The sequence below is a fragment of the Triticum aestivum genome, chromosome 3A (assembly GCF_018294505.1).
Source record: "Triticum aestivum cultivar Chinese Spring chromosome 3A, IWGSC CS RefSeq v2.1, whole genome shotgun sequence".
NCBI classification, from domain to species: Eukaryota; Viridiplantae; Streptophyta; class Magnoliopsida; order Poales; family Poaceae; genus Triticum; species Triticum aestivum.
Genome location: NC_057800.1, coordinates 647,066,311 through 647,085,326, shown reverse-complemented (window position 1 = coordinate 647,085,326; position 19,016 = coordinate 647,066,311). Strand labels below are relative to the sequence as shown.

The window sequence follows — 19,016 nt, the reverse complement described above, 5'->3', positions numbered from 1 at the left end:
GGCGGCAGGAGAAAGGGGAGGACCCCGTTCCTACGCTTGTAGTTAGGTTTTGAATTTGTAGGTCGTGGTGCGTCGTTGGGGTGGTGGGAGCGGCGCCTGGACGAATAAATCTGCCTCAGCTTCACTCCCACACCGGCGGTGCCCTTTATGACGGCGTCTCAAAGTTGATGGCATCGTGTGTTTGTCGATCATTCAGATTGGCTGTGTTAGGGTTCATGGATGGTGTGACAAGGTTGTCAAAATTATGATTTTGAATTGGATCGAAGCTTTGATGATAGGATCGCAAATCATAGAATTTTCGCTATCAGGATCGTAGAAACGTAGATTCTAAGAGTTAAAATCATAGAATCATAGGGGTTCGTTTGGATCATTAAGTCGTAAAATTGTATAACAAAATCGTGATTCTTTCAACGGCAATGGTTTTACTTCTGGCAAACTATTTTTGAGGCCCGTAAAGCTGCAGATTAGCAATGGAGCCGCGTCGAACTCGGGTGAAGAGGTGATTTGTTTCTTTTCCCTTTGATGGCCGCTTTGATGGTGTCGAAGAAGAGGAACAGGTGCTGGTATTTTGCATAGGATTATCCTATCTTTTCAGTCTTGTAATTTACCACGAAAAAAAATCAGGCATACGCAAACGTATTCCGCTGTTCTCTCTGGTCATTGATAGCGTAAACTGCAGCCTCTTCGTCCTGCTCCCCTCCTCGAGCCCTCGTCTGCGCCTTCGCCATGGGTCCGCGCGGGAACCGGCTGCTCCCCATTCTCCTAGCCCTCGTCGCCGCGGCGTCTCCCGCGCCGTGGTCCGTCGCCGGTGACGAGAGGGCGGTGGCGGAGGTCTCCGGCGCGCCGGAGGGGGTCGTGTGGGTGGCCCAGCTCTCGGATCTCCACTTCAGCGTGCACCACCCGGAGCGCGCCTACGACTTCCGGCGATACGTCGGCCCGGCGCTCGCCATGGTCAACCCCGACCTCGTCTTCATCACCGGCGACCTCACCGGTGCGTTGTACATATCCCCCCTCTATCGCCCCCTTCCTGTTCCTTCCTTCTGTTGATCCTTCCCCGTGTTCGGGGTGAATGGATGATACGATGTTTGATGTTCGGTAGAACTTGGTTGGCGCGTGGGTATAGTTCAGAAAGAATTCAGAGACTGATGAGGCTTTAGTTTTAGCAAATGTGGTAAATGGATGAGTGGTTCGTTAAGGCACTGTAATTGATGGTGCCTAGGAGCAGAAACTTTTATCTAAAATCTACTCCGTATTACATTTATAATTAGTACACTGCTAGAACCTTCTAGTGTACCGCTGTATCTACGATGGTATTGAACTGAATTTCAGTATTGCAATCACAGTTTAAGGAGCTGCGTTGATAGTGAGATACAGCATTAACAGTGGAGGCAGTTGGGTACTTTTCCGTTCGGTTCATGCTAAAACCAGATAGGTTGAAAATTTAAGTACTGAACTCACAGTTTAAGTAGAATCCAGTATCAGGCCTGTTACAACCCAACATGAACTGTAACTGTAACTGTGGGGACTGAGTAATTTTTTTGACGGCGCTACGGCGGGCTTACGCCGACCTGAACCATTTCATTAATAGATAAAAGAGTACATTTACAAGGCAGAGACAGGGAAGGGGGGTTGAGAGTACAAATCAAAAGGCTACAATCTCATAGATAAGTGGAACAACATGGTACTCCAATCTCGAAGAAGGTGCAGAACTTGCTCATTGGAGCATCTATTAGACCAAAGCATGAGGTCGTCGGCAGCCGAGCGGGCTACGAGGTTGATCGGTTGAATTTCATTCCGAAAAGCTTTGGCATTTCTTCTTTTCCAAATATTCCACAGAATAGCAATGATCACCGTGGAGCGAGGTTTGTTGGATAGGCCCTGTCCCCATAGCTGGTGTAGGTCCGTCGGTAGCGTGGCAGTAACTGAATTTAGCTCTTCCCAAAACGGATGCAGGTGGTGGCAGTGCAGAAGCAGGTGAGTGATTGATTCTGTATCCGGGCAGAAGGGGCAGCAGGCGGAGTTTGTTAACCCCCTTTTGAATCGTCTTTCGTTGGTGAATAGCCGGTTTTTGTGTGTTAGCCATAGAAAAATTCTGCATTTGTTGGGTGCATAGTTCTTCCAAATGGCCGTTGCGAAGGGGTCAATTGGCTTGGTGATCCAAACAGCCCTGTAGGCCGATTTGCAAGTCATAGGCTTGCCATCAAAACGTCCCGTTCGTTTGTCCATCACCTGCAAATTCAAGGAAACAGATGCAAGCATAGCGCGAAGGTTTCCCAATTCGAGTTCGGCGGCATGAGTAAGGCGAGGAGCCAGGTCAAGGTTCAAGGCAGGATAGCCTAGCACCCGTGCGACAGTGGCCGCGGGTCTGAGAGTATGAGAAAAAAGAGCGGGGAAAATTGTTGCAAGGTTTTGAGTGGAGCCGTTAAACCATAGATCTAGCCAGAAAGCGGTTGTCGTACCATTACCAATATCCACCTTAGTTATGGAACGGAAGAATTCTAGCCCCTTGGCGATATCATGCCAAACGTTGGACTCAAAAGGATGCGGAGAATCAAGGTCACGGGTATCAGACCATCCATATTTCAGAGCAAGATGAGAGTTACCCCTAGAAGCAATGTACGAGTGAATTTTGTTTAGATGGGAAAGAAGAAGGCAAGAGTTTAAGTGTTGAAGAGAGGAGAAACCTAGACCCCCATGCGAGAACGGCGCACAAACAAAGTCCCAAGCCACTTTACACTGCCCACCAGACACTTTTTCCTGACCCGCCCAAAAAAAGGACCTACAACGTTTATCGGTGTCCTGGACAATGCCCACCAGGAGCAGTAGAGCAGACATCGCGTAGATTGGTAAGGCCCTAAGGACCACACGAACCAGAATGGCACGACCGGCAAGAGATAGAAGTACCCCTCGCCACCCAGCTAGACGACGGTCGATCTTATCTATGATGAAAAAGAAGTCTTTCAGATTGAGTTTGTGGGTGGACAAAGGTAGACCGAGGTAAGATTGAGGGAAGGATGCCACTTTGCATCCCAAAATATCGGCAAGCTGGACAGCGAGTCCAGGTTCGACATGAATAGGAGCAAAAGTGCTTTGTTGTCAGAAGCTGGCGACTGAGTAATAAAGGCCTAAAGTTCGAAGTTGCAAAAATCGGACATAGAACCACAATCAACATAGTCATTTGTTGTCAGTTGTCACGGACTCTTTTAATATCACATGCATTAAGGCACGGACTACTGGCGAACTTATAAAATAACTAACAAATGATCGGAAATTTTTACTTGAGTAAACAGCTGCTTGCTTTTCTGGTTCCAACCTGTTCGCTTGTAACTAGGCAGTTGCAATCAGCACTACAGCTGATCTTCACTGCCCTCAAAACCTCAACCAACTAACCACTTTCTAATTTTGGAAGACGTGAAACCAGCTGCATTCATTTCGAAAGGTGTCCATATGCCAAATAGTTTATAACTGATTATGTATTGGGATTTATCTCAAGTGCTATTTTTATTTTGTGATTAGAGGGGAAAAGCAAAGATCTGCTTACAATGAAGCAAAATGAGGTGGAGTGGATGGAATATAGTAGTACGATGAAGGATGTCATTGAGAGTAGCAAGCTTCCAAGAAAAAAATTCTATGATCTGAGAGGAAACCATGATAGCTTTGGTGTACCTGTGTCTGGTGGGGACTATGACTTCTACGAGAAATATAGCATCAATGCTAACCTAAGACGACAGGGGCGCGTGCAAAGCATCACTTTGGAGGTCAGTGCTTCTTATATACATCCCGTTGCTTATTGTTTCTTTAGCGTCTTCTCATTAAATGTACTGCAAATGATTAGTTTTGATTGCATTTTCTGAATATGCTTGGCATAACATATGGTAGATTGTGGATGGATCTGCAGAATAATGGCCGGAAGCATCTGTTTGTTGGCTTCGATAGCACAATGGAGATCGGACTTAGGGGCCCAACCAATTTATTTGGGCATCCAACTGACAAGCAGCTTATAGAACTGGACCAATCACTGTCGCAGTGGGACACTGACTTCAACAAGGCTCCAGTCACAAAAATTACAGTTGGGCACTTCCCGATGTCTTTCTCAGCATTGACAGAATCAGGAAAAAATATCAAGGATGTCTTTCTAAAGCACTCATTAGCAGCATACTTGTGTGGACATCTTCACACAAGGTTTGGCAAGAATTTGAAGCGTTACTATCATCGAGCAACTCAGGAACCATCACTGTATGAACACTACTACCAGTCTAACATGCACCAAGGATATGCAATCCCGAGTGCTGAAGAGAACTGTTCTGAAGCAGCAGCACCTGTTGAGGAGTTCTGGGAGTGGGAGATTGGCGATTGGAAAAGGAGTAGAAGTATGAGGATATTAGCAATTGATGATGGATTTGTCTCCTTTACTGACATAGATTTCAGGTTAGGTTCAAAAAGTGTAATTATACTAGCTACCTTCCCTCTGGACTCGAGATCTATGCAGAGAACATCTGCTCCTCGTGATTTCAAATGTCACGCCATGGGAGCTTCAACTTTTGACACGGTGAGGGCGCTTGTATTCTCTCGACATGAGATAGTAACTGTCTCAGCAAAGATATATGACTCAAGGCCAGGAAACCTTGAAGTGGTATTCGACAGCGAAATGAAAAGAGTGAGTGCCAATGATTCTAGAGGAGATATGTATTTAATTCCGTGGAACTGGAGAGCATTTGCAGATCCTTCTCCAGATCGGTACTGGCTGCAAATCGAAGCGATGGATATAACAGGTGACATTAGCGTCAGCCAGTTGAGGCCATTCTCTGTGAATGGGTTGTTTGCAGAAGTTAACTGGACATGGAAGGAATTTTTCGTGATGGGCATCCAGTGGGCGTCGGTATATCACCCCGCACTGCAGTGCGTTCTTGCTCTGATTTTCACACTGCTTCTCGTGCCACGAGCTTCAGTAGTGCTACTTAAGGATCAACAATCTGTGTACACATATCTGCGTGCGGACGGTGGTCAGTATACATCACTGAAGTATCTACTTGGTGGTTTTATCTGGCTTTTTGTTGAGCTGTCCAGGATGGTTCTTGTGTGGTCTTTGCTGTTGGTGTATATAATCTATCTGTTGGTCTTCCCTTGGTTTTCTGGTCACCCTGTAACAGAGGACAGCAGCCTTGCATCCATGACATTCAGAGGTTGGGCTCTTAAAAGTGGCACGAAAACTTTCCATGCCGGCACTCCAGACGTCATGGTCATCGTTCTACCTCATCTCTGTTTCGTGGTATTACCGATGATTGCGATTCTCGCCGCGATGGCTGCCGAGAGGATCGCATTCCGAGAACACTACCTCTCACAGTCAGGAAAGAAGAAAGATGATCCTCACCAAAAGAGCAGGAGAGAGGTAGGGCGTGATAGCTTGTGGAGCGGTCGCTGGATAAGGAAAATCCTCATCGCTTTTTGCCTGGTGGTTCTGTGGAAACACTGGAAGGTATTATTATTTCCTTTCAGTCGATGCAAATCTTCTGTGACTGCGTTTTTTTTTCTTATTTTTTGCAACTCTGAAGATACTGATGACGCCTTGACAATCTTGCAGCTGTGTAGAGCTCTTATGAAGGCCTTTGCCATGGACCCTCTGCTCCATTCTCCGGTGCTCTTCTACTTCATACCGGCTCTCATGGCGTTTGCTGTCTACAGAACCTCGTCCATTTAGCTGCTTCGGGGCCCTGCTGGGAGCACCGTGCTATATTTCGGCGGAGTTGCGAAGGCACTGCAGACGGAGCACCTAGAAGGCTAGAGCTCGTAGCTGAAGATTTTATTGGCCGGGTCACTCGTCTATTACTCTTTTTTTGTTTCTTTTGGAGAGGAGATCTGTTAGACCATCTATCTAACATGCATAAAGATATTGTCAGCATTGTACTGGACATGATTTATACAGACTAAACACGTCATTTCTTCAGAGCGAGGAGTTAAGGAACTTGTTAGCACTGGATGAAATTATTTGACCCGTACTATACTTGCAATGAGCAACACCATCCTGTGTCCGATGTTTGGGGTGGTGATGTCGTCCGAGTCCGACTCACCTTCCATGGAAGCTTTAGCATGCCGATATGATGAACAGTTTTTTTTTGTTTGCTAGATAGAGTCAAGAAACCTCATTTTAGCTCAGAAGTGGATGTTGCACTCCTCTTGTCCGGTACCTTGTCAACTGTAGGGGGAATTATGCATGTACACTCTTAGTTCAGTTCATCTGGAGACTGGGAATTCCTCCCAGATTAGTCACAGGTTTTCCTCTGGCCGTTTGCCGACAGTCGTCTTTTGAGCAGGGATAAACTGGCCAAACACGATCGTCTCTTGATGTTGCGCTCTCAGGGGTGAACTGAAAAAACGTCTTATATATACTCCCTCGGTCCAGACACGTGTTAGATACGTTCGTTTGAGGCACAACTAATTCCGGACACGTTAGTTTGAGGCACGACTAATTCCGGGCGGAGAAAGTATGTTTTTCTGACACCTGTGCTTGCATGGGAGAACCCGATGGTCACTTTTCGGTGTCGTGGTAATGAGACCAGGGGGCAATTTTGCCCTATTTTTTTTGGGCACCACTAGGCGCCGGCGCACCGGCCGAAACTTTCGGCCGGTCCAGCCATAGCCGCTCGATGCGAGCCGCGCGGCGGTTGGATCTGGAGCCAAAAAAAATAAAAAATCGCCCCAGCTTCTTCTTCCTCGGGCCCGTGGCGCATCTCCGGCGAGATCCCCTGCGGCTCGCAGCACGGCGCATCTCCGGTGAGATCCCCCCGCGGCTCGCAGCACCGCGCAGCTCCAGCAAAGGCCCCCGCGGCACATCTCCGGTGAGGCCCAGCTCCAGCCCCGCGGCGCATCTCCGGCGAGGCCCAGCTCCAGCAACGCCCCCGCGGCGCATCTCCGGCGAGGCCCCCCGCGGCTCGCGGAGCCTCACGTCACCGGCCGCAGCACCCGTTGTAGAGCTCGTGTTGTTCCTCATCCTTAATTTGCCAGTCGCAGCAAAAAATTCCACCGGCCGTAGCAAAAATTCTTGACGGTTCCAGCAAAATAATAAAACGTTGGTAGCAAAATTAGAAAAAATCGACGACACTCCAACAAACCAAAAACCTGATGGTAGCAAAAATTGAAGCTTGTTCCAGCAAATCGAAACGCTAGTGGTAGCAAAAATAAAAAATCGAGCGCTGGTTCCAGAAAAATCAAAGAAGTCGGTGGTAGCAAAAATTGACACTGGTTGCAGCAAACCACAAAACGGTTGTAGCAAAAATAACTTGTGGTCCAGCTAGGGGCTTCTCCAGTAGTAGCAAAAAATGTAGAAGGTTGTAGCAAAAACAGTACAAGGTTGTAGCAAAACACACAAGCGCAGGGTCTCGACAATCTCATGAAAAAGGATGTAACAAACGACAGTGCCGGTAGTAGCAAAAAACCAAAACTGTTGTAGCAAAAAAGTGGTACAAAAATGATTCCAGCAAAAAGACATGGCAGCAAAATTTGGTTAGTTCCAGCAAAAAACAAAGACGATGGTAACAAATTAGTACACTGGTTCCAGCAAAAACAAACATGGAAGCAAATCTGGAGTTGTAGTAACATGCCTCGAGCTCGTAGCCATGGCCGCCCTGGCCTGTGAGCTCGCAGACCATGGCCCCCTGTCGTAATAGCGCCGGTGCTCAGCCCCGTCGCGTTCGGCCATGGCGATGGCATCCCTTGCAGCAGCAACAACTCCCGCGGCGCCGCGCTTCGTGGGTGAGGGCGCCCCGTGCAGCAACTCTACAGCAATGGCGTCTGAGAAAAAATAGATAGGCAGAAGCAGCGGCGTGGGAAATCCAGGCAAAAAAGAAAGGAGATGTGGTGTGTGTGGACAGCAGCCGCGCTGGAAAGGATAAGAAAGCAGAGTGGTGTGCGGGCCCTCGCGGGATGACGTGTCTCTCCTGCTTTAGCGCTACGCGCGGGGTGAGCGAGTGGACCGGCCGAAGTTTCGGCCGGTGCCCCGGCTGTAAACGTTTCCCATTTTTTTTCTCTAGATAGACTGGGAAAAAAAAAGCACTGAGTGGAAGAAATCATAGCGCCACGTGCCTACGCGATAGACAATGATAGATCCGCCGCCCTGGCAGCACCGCAACAGGCAGGCAGAGAGTCCGCGCAGATTTGAATCTCGAAATCCAGATCGCCCACGCTCCCCAAACTCCTGTATATCGTACGGCTGAGCGTCGCCCCCCGCTCCTCGAACCCCCCGATCGGACGGCCGCGGAGCGGCCCCGCAGCCCGCAACCGTGCCCAGAAACCCTACGCCCCCACCCCCCGCACTACACAAACCCCACGCTCCGCCGGCCGCCGCATCTTCCAGTCCCAGTTGCTACCCCCCACCCCCGCCCCCGCCCCCGCCCCCGCCCCAGGCGATCTCCCGGCGAGCCCTCCCCGCCGCGCCGCCTCCGCCCCCGGTCGACGCGGCTGGCCTCGGGTGGAAGCGGCCGCCTCTAATCCCGCGAGCCCGACGCCGACGCCGCCGCGGCCGTTCCCCCTCCCCGAGTAGACGCTCGCCGCCGTCCGGATCCAAGGTGAGGAAACGCGAGCACGGGTCTCCATGCCCTGTTCGTCCCGCGAATCCTTCCCAGACTCGCGATAGGATCGATGTGCCCCTCGCATCCCAATCTCAGATCTGCGGCCTCGTGCTTTCGAAATAGAGATATCTGTGAATCCGCTTGTCCTGCCGCGTAGTTCTGTTGTTCTTCCTGATGACACGGGCATTGGGCGCTGTTTTGCGCCGTAGCTAATAATGTTCGTAGTTGTCGGGACCAAGCTAGTACTAATCTGTTTTGTTCTTCTTCTGGAACCTAGCCGAAGACGGTTCTGTGCTGCGTATGTGCACGTACGGCTGGTTTGATTTCTGAGCACAGAGAGTTCTGCTTGCTTCTTTGATTTCTATGCACAGATAGTACTACCTGCTTGCACTTAGTTCTAACCCAAGTGGTCAATGTTGCTGGGTTCTTAATTAGTTAGGTGTGTTAACGTAGGTGCATACTACTGCTAGTTATTTTCATTAGTCTGCTCAGTTATCTAAACCTGGTAATAATCTGCTTTCGTTTTCATCATGCCAATCAACCCGAAAATTCTATGGGCCAAATCTACCTGCTAGTGTGTTAATTATCTACATGATCGTTTCATCATTTGTAGCTAAAGCAGCATGTAATTGGATCCTTATTGTTAAACAGCATGTAAAGAATCTCTCAAGGCTTCAGTGGTATTCAGGGCATTTATGCTCCACAGTTCAGTCAGACAGCTAGTTACCAAATGGCTTTACTGCTTTCTCATAGCACACAGCCCACAGCTATTACTTTCCTGCTGAGGCACAGCTGAAGCAAACACGGCCGTAGTAACATTACACATTATTATTTTTCTTGTTTTGGGTTGAAGTGCCGTTATGTTGTAACTGCCACTTGTGTCATTGATTTCTTATGTAAAACAATCACTTTGAGGGAAATGCTTATCTTTACCAATTGACGATGTTGTCTGTCAACTGTAGACTTAACCATGTTTTGCTAATTGGTGTTTTGTTGTATCCTTGGTGATACTAGTGTTGGGTGCCCTCAGGGACAGGCCCTTCAATTGCTCCACTAATTTCATTGTTTATACTTATTAATAGTCCATTACTTTCTGTAATTTGGGATCATGCTAATTCCTACACTTGTTGATTTACCAGCAGGTTATTGTGTGAAGTGCCACGTGTCCACATGGCTTCAGCGGCGCCAGATTTCCAGCCCCGGACATTCTCCATCAAACTGTGGCCACCGAGTGAAAGCACTCGTCTGATGCTTGTAGAGAGGATGACCAAGAACCTGTCCTCCGAGTCAATCTTTTCTCGCAAGTATGGCCTTTTGGGCAAAGAAGAGGCTCATGCCAATGCCAAAAGGATTGAGGAGATGTGCTTTGCTTCCGCAGATGAGCATTTCAAGAAGGAGCCTGATGGTGATGGGAGTTCTGCTGTCCAGCTATATGCAAAAGAAACAAGCAAGCTGATGCTGGAAGTCCTCAAAAAAGGTCCAGGGACGACTGCGGAACCAGAAGCACCTGTTATTGATACACCTATTGAGCCTGCTGATACTGTGTTTGATATATCTGGTGGCAAGCGTGCTTTCATTGAGGCGGACGAAGCAAAGGAACTTCTGAGTCCACTAACAGAACCAGGAAACTCATATAGCAGAATTTGCTTGAGCAACAGGAGCTTTGGTATTGGTGCTGCCAATGTTGCTGGGCCAATTCTTGAATCAATAAAATCTCAGCTCAAGGAGGTTGACATCTCAGATTTTGTTGCTGGAAGGCCTGAGGATGAAGCCCTTGATGTGATGCGGATATTCTCCAAAGCTTTAGCAGGGTCTGTACTGAGATACCTGAACATCTCTGACAATGCTTTAGGTGAGAAGGGTGTGAGGGCGTTCACAGAGCTGCTAAAATCACAGGGCGACCTGGAAGAACTATATGTGATGAACGATGGCATATCAGGGGAAGCTGCTAAGGCTCTGTCTGAGCTTATTCCATCAACTGAGAAGCTTAAGGTTCTCCACTTCCACAACAATATGACTGGTGATGAAGGTGCTATGTTCATTGCTGAGATGGTCAAGCGTTCTCCAAATCTTGAGAGTTTTAGGTGCTCAGCAACAAGAATAGGATCTGATGGTGGAGTGGCATTGGCCGAGGCCCTGGGGACATGCACTCGTCTGAAGAAGCTTGATATCAGGGACAACTTATTTGGTGTCGAGGCAGGGGTGGCTCTCAGCGAAACCCTTCCAAAGCTTGGAGATCTTGTTGAGCTGTACCTCAGCGACCTCAATCTCGAGAACGAGGGCACCATAGCAATTGTGAATGTCCTCAAGGAGTCTGCACCTCAGCTGGAGATCCTTGAGATGGCAGGAAATGAGATAACCGCCGAGGCAGCCAAGCCTTTGGCGGAATGCTTGACCGCAATGCAGTCGCTCAAGAAGCTGACCTTGGCTGAGAACGAGCTGAAGGATGCCGGGGCGGTGGCGGTCGCAAAGTCTCTGCAAGAGGGCCACCCAGATTTGAAGGAGCTTGACGTGAGCACCAATCTGTTTCAGAGGTCTGGAGCCCGCTGCTTTGCCCAGGCGGTCGCCAACAAGCCAGGCTTCGTGCTGCTGAACATGAACGCGAACTACATCCCCGAGGAAGGGATTGACGAGGTGAGGAAGATCCTGAAGGCAGGCGAGAACTTGGCGGACGTGCTTGGCCCGCTGGACGAGAACGAGCCCGAGGGGAACCCGGATGACGAGGATGAAGAAGAGGACGATGATGATGAGGCAAAGTATGGGGACGATAACGGGAAGGATGCTGGCCTCGGCTCGAAGCTGCAGGACCTGAAGGTGGAGGCGGAGGAGGACTAAGCCCCCCCCCCCCCCCCCCCCCCCCCCCTGCTTTCGTCGTTTGCTCCGGTTTTAGCTTCGGAAACACTTCGCTGGACCAGTTGGAATTGAATTTCGCGGAATGATAAGGAACTCGTCGCTGTGGCCGGCTCAATTGCCTTTGAACCGAGCCGAGCAGCCTGTTTTGGTGTAGCCCTGGCGCGGTTTGGTTTATCTGTAACTTTGGTTGGAACTTCTTTGTTTTTTCATGCTTTTAGCACCGTCTTGGTTCTCTGGTCGAGGACCCTTAAATCATCAACCTGTGATATGTTGGGAACCACCTATCTATATGCTGCGACCGCTCTTTCGGAGCTTGATATCTGTGGCGTGCATTTTTCCTCTCATTTTCCGTGCTGCATATGTTCGCAGTGGCAACAAGTTTTGATCTGCCTACCGTGCGGTTTGTACAGAGAAGAATACAGCCTCTCCCCGGCGGCAGGAGCGTCTTCCAGCCAGCTCTCGGATATCGGGGCAGTCACCTGTAGACAGACTCCCACTGTCCCACACTCCATCATCCATTTATCGGAATATTCCGCATTAGCGATGTACCAAACCTACGAATAATGATAACCTTATCCAATCCTACCGTGCGGTCAGTACCGTTTTCTTGAAGGATTCTGCTTGCTCTTCGTGATGGGCTCTTTTTCTGGATTACTACATGAACAATGGATCAAACGGTTCGCGATATCCAAGCAGCATGTATCCAGTCCCTCCCCGTGCAAGAGACCCATGAGGCAGTCTGGTAAACAGATCAACAGCACGACACGCGGCGTTTGCTGGCCTATCTCTCCCCCCCGTGGCTGACAAAGCGCAGAGAGGAGTATATATCTTTCTTTTTTTTTGCGGAAAAGAGAGGAGTATATATCTCTCCAAAGCAGCAATGGCGAATTCTTCACGTTTCAGAAAAGCTTATCGTCCTTGTCGAATATGCACGGCGTCGGCGTGCGTGGTAGAAAGACGCAGATTCCGTCCTGCTTTTTTCCCGGGCGGGCACGTCAAGCTAGTAGCATTCCATCCGCCCCCAACTCTTCTGGCGCTCTCGTTTTTCCTGCAACGAAAATGCCGAGCCTGATGAACCGTGCCAAAATTCATCTGCCGTTCACGGGCACTGCTGATCCATCCCTTTCCGTCCGCCACGGTACCTTACCTTGGACACGGCGCCACAGCACTGGTATGGCGCCGTGGCGCGAGCCGGAGGAGAGACGACAATGCAAGCCCTTGGCGCCATCGACGGACGGACGATGATGCCTCCCCGAGAAACGCCGCGGGCAGAGGGAGGGCTCACTCGCGCTGTGACGCGTACGAAGAACCGGATGCGGCATGGCTGGATAGATACTGGCAGGAGAGAAAGCGACGCGGGTATCTGCGGCTTCAGCGATGATGATATGAGGGGAAACGAGGGGAGTCGCTGCACGAAAGCTACTTGCACGGCTCGCTCGGGTTCTTGAAAGATGGGAACAAGAGCAAGGGAAAGGTTGTCTGGCTCCTCATCGTTGTTGATCGGCGTTCGACAGCGACAAATTTCAACATTTCCTGCGGATTGTTTTATGCGCGCGTGCGTGCGCTGTGACGGCGGCGGCAATGGCCGGAGACGTTGACGGTGCTCCCCTCACCAACAGCGCTTGGCGAATGGACGGGCTGGCGAATGTCAGGTTTGGTTGCACCATTGGTTCTTTAATCATGTTTGTTTTATTAAGCTGTCAGCTTCTTTAGCACAAACACAGGCGAGGCGATCTTCTATTGCTTCCTGCCTAGACCCAGATGGTTTTCGGTAAAAATAATAATCAGTTTAATCAGGAACAAAACGTGATAGCATCTGACGAATGCTTACTTGGTTCAGAACTATAGATCTTGCTCCCCTGGAATCAATGCCCGGTAGCGGTATGGTCCAAAACAACATGAGATTCTTCTTCTAATCACTCAAAACAACACCTATTTATAGTATACAAGAAGAAAATAATCATCAACAGAAAGGTGAAAGAAACACATGTCTGGAAATGTCCAGTTAAAGCAGCTCATAGCTTTGGAACCGTCAAGCCCTAAGGTTCTTTGCAACTTTCTTTGTTCCTTTATTCCACTTCAAAGTTCACATATTTTTTTTTAGTAAAGTGCAAAGGCGTTCTAACTTTCTGCATCTGTGTCAACCCTCCGTTTCAAAATAGATGACCCAACTTTATACTAACATTGTACTGAAGTTAGTACAAAGTTGAGTCATCTATTTTGAAACAGAGGGAGTAATAAACAAGGAAGCAATCATCTAAAACAGCCCATATACAGCACATATTCCTCAGCAACCATTCACTTCACGCAACATCGCAGTATTACCCCCGTTTAACATCCAAAAGCAGCTTAGAAATAAACTTTGTTATGGATGGTTGGTAGTACTACCAGAAATGTACTTACCCGGAGCATAACACCACTTTCTCCTAGCAAAAAAAGAAGCATCACAACACTTTCAGCAATTGAGATGTTCACATATGAGTTTGCTTGTCAAAAAATGGAGTGAATTGCAGAAAACCACCACATTTGGGGCTTCACTTGTAGAAAACCACCGGGTCACTTATTTTTTGCAAAAATCACCGCAGATTCGGTAAACTTGTTGCAAATATCACTAATCAGGCGATTTGCTGCGTTTGATCACTTTCTGACAAGTGGGGCCGGGTTGTAAGGAGCTGACTTGGCAAAAAAATGCATACACCCCCCTGAATTTCACAAATGCACCCTTATTAGAAAATTTAAAAAGCAATCAGCCCCCCCCTCTTTCACCACCGTCCTCTGCCTCCTCCCAGGCGGCGGCGGCGAAGCCGGACACCAAATCCGGCGAGGAGCCCACTCCGGCAATTGCTGCCCCGCCTACCATCCCTTCCTCCTCCCTTTTTCCTTCTCCTCCGGGACGACGCGTACCTCGCCTCTGCCTGGCCCAACCGCTTGCAACCACGGCCATGTCGACAGCGCCGGATTCCGCGGCGGCCTGCAACCCCGCCACGCACAGGCACACATACCCACACCGCCACCAGCCAGTCCCCCACGCGCACGCCTAGGCAACCTTGCCCCAGGTGGCTGGCCAGTCCCGCGCGCACCTCTCCGTCGAGCTCCTGCTCGCCGGCTGCGCGCTCACCTCAGCTCCGAGCTCCTGGTCGAGGTTGGGAACGAGGCGATGAGCTGGGTGACGAGGGACCGTGCTCGGGCGCGGGCGACACAACCAGGGCAGCGACGGGGCGCCGGCGCGGCGCAGGCGGAGGAGAGGGCGACTGGGCGGCAAAGGTGCGCGGCAGCGGCGGCGCGGCGAGCTGGGCCGAGGGTGAGGCCAAGGGGAAGACAGGGCAGCGCGGTGGCGGTGGGCGGTGGGCGCGCGCGTGGCGCAGGTGGCGCCCGCCGCGGCGAGGGGCAGAAGCCAGACACCAAATCCGGTGAGGAGCCACTTTGGCGAGGGGCAGAAGTCGAGGTCGGGCTGGTTAAGGTCGGGGACAGGTCTGGGAGGAGGGGCAAGGGGGTCGATTGCTTTTTGTTTTTAGATCTAAGGAGGTGTATGCAAATGTTTTGCCAAGTTAGCTCCTTACAGCCCAGCCCCACTTGTCAGAAAGTGATCAAACGCAGCAAATCGCCCGATTAGTGCTATTTGCAACAAGTTTACCGAATCTGCGGTGATTTTTGCAAAAAATTAGTGACCCGGTGGTTTTCTGCAAGTGAAGCCCCAAATGTGGTGGTTTTCTGCAATTCACTCCAAAAAATGAGTAGAGATACCACCTTTGGAGCTACTACCCCCGTCCTAATTTACTAGTCCCTCCCGTACTCCGGGTCATATTTTGACCATGATTTTAACTGATAAAATATAAGTTACATGTAGGTAAAATAATATATTGAAAACTACATTCGAATACGAACCCAACAATATTTTTTTGGTGAAATGCATTAACATTTTGCTAGTCAAATATTTGGTCAAACTTTGACCCAACATATGACGAGGACTAATAAACTCAGACAGAGATAGTACATCACAAATTCAAAATACAGTTGAAATCCCAATGAAGGTCACACAACATGGAAAAAAGAATGTCACCATCAATGGCCGACGATGCAGGAATGGCACAATGAAGCATCTGCTTATTAAAATTAGAATTCCAATTTCAAACAAAAATCTCTTTCATAAAGGAAGTGGGGCAAACATAAAAGGTAGGGCTATCTTGGGAGTGGGAGTACACCTTGCTCATGATCAAGATCATCGTACAATACAATTTGCAGAATTTGAAGCTACTGAAAATGTGGCGGTTTTGCTCCTTCAGCATTCCACATTTTTTAGAACAAAGGCTCAAGAGGAGCCCGGCTTTGAATTAACAAAGCCATCAACTGGCGAGAGATTACACAAGGCCGCCATTACAACCAACAGCGAACAGAAAGGAAATGCTACAACAGATACAAAGTGTTGCCAAGCAGCTTACAAGCAGCAAAGACTATAAGCCTTACAAAAGAATTCTAAATAAGCACTAGCTTGTAGTCGACGGAGTCCTCCAAATGAACTTGTCCCAGAAGAGCGAACAGAGAGGAACATCAGACGCCGCCAATGCCCAACTGTTGAGGCATATCTCTCTCAAGGTAGTTTTGGTGATTGATGACAACATGTTTGCGGACTAAGCATGTGCTTTGAGTAGTTCACAGATTCATCCTTGGCATGAGACGTTTTCTTCCCTTCGGAGTGTCATTCAAGATGGTGTAGCTCTTTCGTTTCTCTTTTGGTGGACTAGTTGCGTAGAGGGCACCGTACTATCAAGAGGAGGTCCGCTGGGATATTGCATGGGTGGAATCAACACGTACACGTCAGCTTCTCACCCTCCGAGCCCTTCCACTTCATTGGAGAGATCTCTCCTCTCTTCTATGTCCTGCCTGGGTTCCAGCGGTAGTACCGCGCAACCCAGCGATAGTACCGTTGAGGAGTCACAAGCGGCAGTACCGCTCCACAGCGGTAGTACCGCCCGTGACTCCACAGCAGTACTACCGCTGGCCTGCCTGGCACCACCTCCTCGTCCTCAGCCTCGATGGAGAGATCTTCTCTCTCTCTTCTGTGTCCCAGCGGTAGTACCGCACTACCAGCGGTAGTACCGCCAAAGGGTCACAAGCGGCAGTACCGCTCCGCAGCGGTAGTACCGCCTGTGACCCCGCTGCTGTACTACCACTGGGCTGTCCGGCTCCTACCGCCTCAACTCGAGGGCTCTTTTTCTCGTGTCGGGTTTTGCGGTACTAGTTGCGGCTGTAGGGACGGTAGTACCGTTTCGGAGCGATAGTACCGCCCTTACCACCGCGGTAGTACCGCGCTGGGTCCAGATCCCTTCTGCTCTTCTCTGCGCGGCAGTACCGCTCGTTGGAGCGGCAGTACCGCTGGCTCTGCGGTAGTACCGCCCCCGTTAGCGGTACTACCGCCCTGTGCGGGGCTGGTTGGTGGGGCAATGGTTGGATTGTTGCCCCCACTATAAAAGGGGGTCCCCTTCTTCTCCTTTGACCCATCTCTTTGTTGGGGAACATAGCAGAAATTCAAAAAATTTCCTACGTATCACCAAGATCTATCTATGGAGAGACCAGCAACGAGTAGAAAGGAGAGTGCATCTACATACCCTTGTAGATCACTAAGCGGAAGCGTTCAAGTGAACGGGGTTGATGGAGTCGTACTCGTCGTGATTCAGATCACCGATGATCCTAGTGCCGAACGGACGGCACCTCCGCGTTCAACACACGTACATCTCGACGATGTCTCCCACGCCTTGATCCAGCAAGGAGAGAGGGAGAGGTTGAGGAAGACTCCATCCAGCAGCAGCACAACGGCGTGGTGGTGATGGAGGAGCGTGGCAATCCTGCAGGGCTTCGCCAAGCACCTACGGGAGAGGAGGAGGTGTCACGGGAGGGAGGGAGGCGCCAAGGGCTCAGGTATGGATGCCCTCCCTCCCCTCCACTATATATAGGGGCAGGGGAGAGGGGGGAGGCGCAGCCTTGCCCCTTCCTCCAAGGAAGGGGTGCGGCTAAGAGGGGGGAAGGAGTCCATCCTCCCCAAGGCACCTCGGAGGTGCCTTCCCCCTTTAGGACTCTCCCCTTTTTCCTATATCTTGGCGCATGGGCCTCTAGGGGCTAGTGCCCTTGGCCCATGTAGGCCAAGGCACACCGCCTACAGCCCATGTGGCCCCCTGGGGCAGGTGGCCCCACCCGGTGGGCCCCCGGGACCCTTCCGGTGGTCCCGGTACAATACCGATGACCCCGAAACTTGTCCCGATGGCCGAAACAGGACTTCCTATATATAAATCTTTACCTCCAGACCATTCCGGAACTCCTCGTGACGTCCGGGATCTCATCCGGGACTCCTAACAACATTCGGTAACCACATATAAGCTTCCTTTATAACCCTAGCGTCATCGAACCTTAAGTGTGTAGACCCTACGGGTTCGGGAGACATGCAGACATGACCGAGACGTTCTCCGGTCAATAACCAACAGCGGGATCTGGATACCCATGTTGGCTCCCACATGTTCCACGATGATCTCATCGGATGAACCATGATGTCAAGGACTCAATCGATCCCGTATACAATTCCCTTTGTCTAGCGGTATTTTACTTGCCCGAGATTCGATCGTCGGTATACCGATACCTTGTTCAATCTCGTTACCGGCAAGTCTCTTTACTCGTTCCGTAACACATCATCCCGTGATCAACCCCTTGGTCACATTGTGCACATTATGATGATGTCCTACCGAGTGGGCCCAGAGATACCTCTCCGTTTACACGGAGTGACAAATCCCAGTCTCGATCCGCATAAAACAATAGATACTTTCGGAGATACCTGTAGTGCACCTTTATAGTCACCCAGTTACGTTGTGACGTTTGATACACCCAAAGCACTCCTACGGTATCCAAGAGTTACACGCTCTCATGGTCAAAGGAAGAGATACTTGACATTGGCAAAGCTCTAGCAAACGAACTACACGATCTTTGTGCTAGGCTTAGGATTGGGTCTTGTCCATCACATCATTCTCCTAATGATGTGATCCCGTTATCAACGACATCCAATGTCCATAGCCAGGAAACCATGACTATCTGTTGATCACAACGAGCTAGTCAACTAGAGGCTCACTAGGGACATATTGTGGTCTATGTATTCACACGTGTATTACGATTTCCGGATAATACAGTTATAGCATGAATAAAAGACTATTATCATGAACAAAGAAATATAATAATAACACTTTTATTATTGCCTCTAGGGCATATTTCCAACAGTCTCCCACTTGCACTAGAGTCAATAATCTAGTTCACATCGCCATGTGATTTACACTCACAGGTCACATCGCCATGTGACTAATACCCAAGAGTTTACTAGAGTCAGTAGTCTAGTTCACATCACTATGTGATTAACACTCAATGAGTTTTATGTTTGATCATGTTGCTTGTGAGAGAGGTTTTAGTCAACGGGTCTGAACCTTTCAGATCCGTGTGTGCTTTGCAAATCTCTATGTCATCTCCTAGATGTAGCTCCCACGTTCTATTTGGAGCTATTCCAAATAACTGTTCTACTTGGAGCTATTCTAAATTGTTGCTCCATTATACGTATCCGGTATCTCT

The 19,016-nt window shown here is 49.6% G+C and overlaps 2 protein-coding genes across 3 annotated transcripts; both read left to right on the top strand.

Annotated features, from left to right (window-relative positions):
* Positions 1–646: 646 nt before the first annotated feature.
* LOC123062888 (putative metallophosphoesterase At3g03305) lies at positions 647–5,944 on the top strand. The gene is made up of 4 exons (XM_044486575.1): positions 647–991; positions 3,517–3,758; positions 3,899–5,476; positions 5,582–5,944. Exons 1-4 carry the CDS (start codon positions 727–729, stop codon positions 5,696–5,698), a joined length of 2,202 nt encoding a protein of 733 aa, XP_044342510.1. The 5' UTR covers positions 647–726; the 3' UTR covers positions 5,699–5,944.
* Positions 5,945–8,363: 2,419 nt separating this feature from the next.
* On the top strand, positions 8,364–11,736 carry LOC123062887 (RAN GTPase-activating protein 2). Of its 2 annotated transcripts, none has more exons than XM_044486574.1 (2): positions 8,364–8,561; positions 9,707–11,736. In XM_044486574.1, exon 2 carries the CDS (start codon positions 9,735–9,737, stop codon positions 11,397–11,399), a length of 1,665 nt encoding a protein of 554 aa, XP_044342509.1. In that variant the 5' UTR covers positions 8,364–8,561; positions 9,707–9,734; the 3' UTR covers positions 11,400–11,736. The 2 variants fall into 2 exon arrangements, with proteins under 2 accessions (XP_044342509.1, XP_044342508.1); XM_044486573.1 differs by having other exon boundaries at positions 9,704–11,736.
* The last annotated feature ends 7,280 nt before the right edge of the window (positions 11,737–19,016 follow it).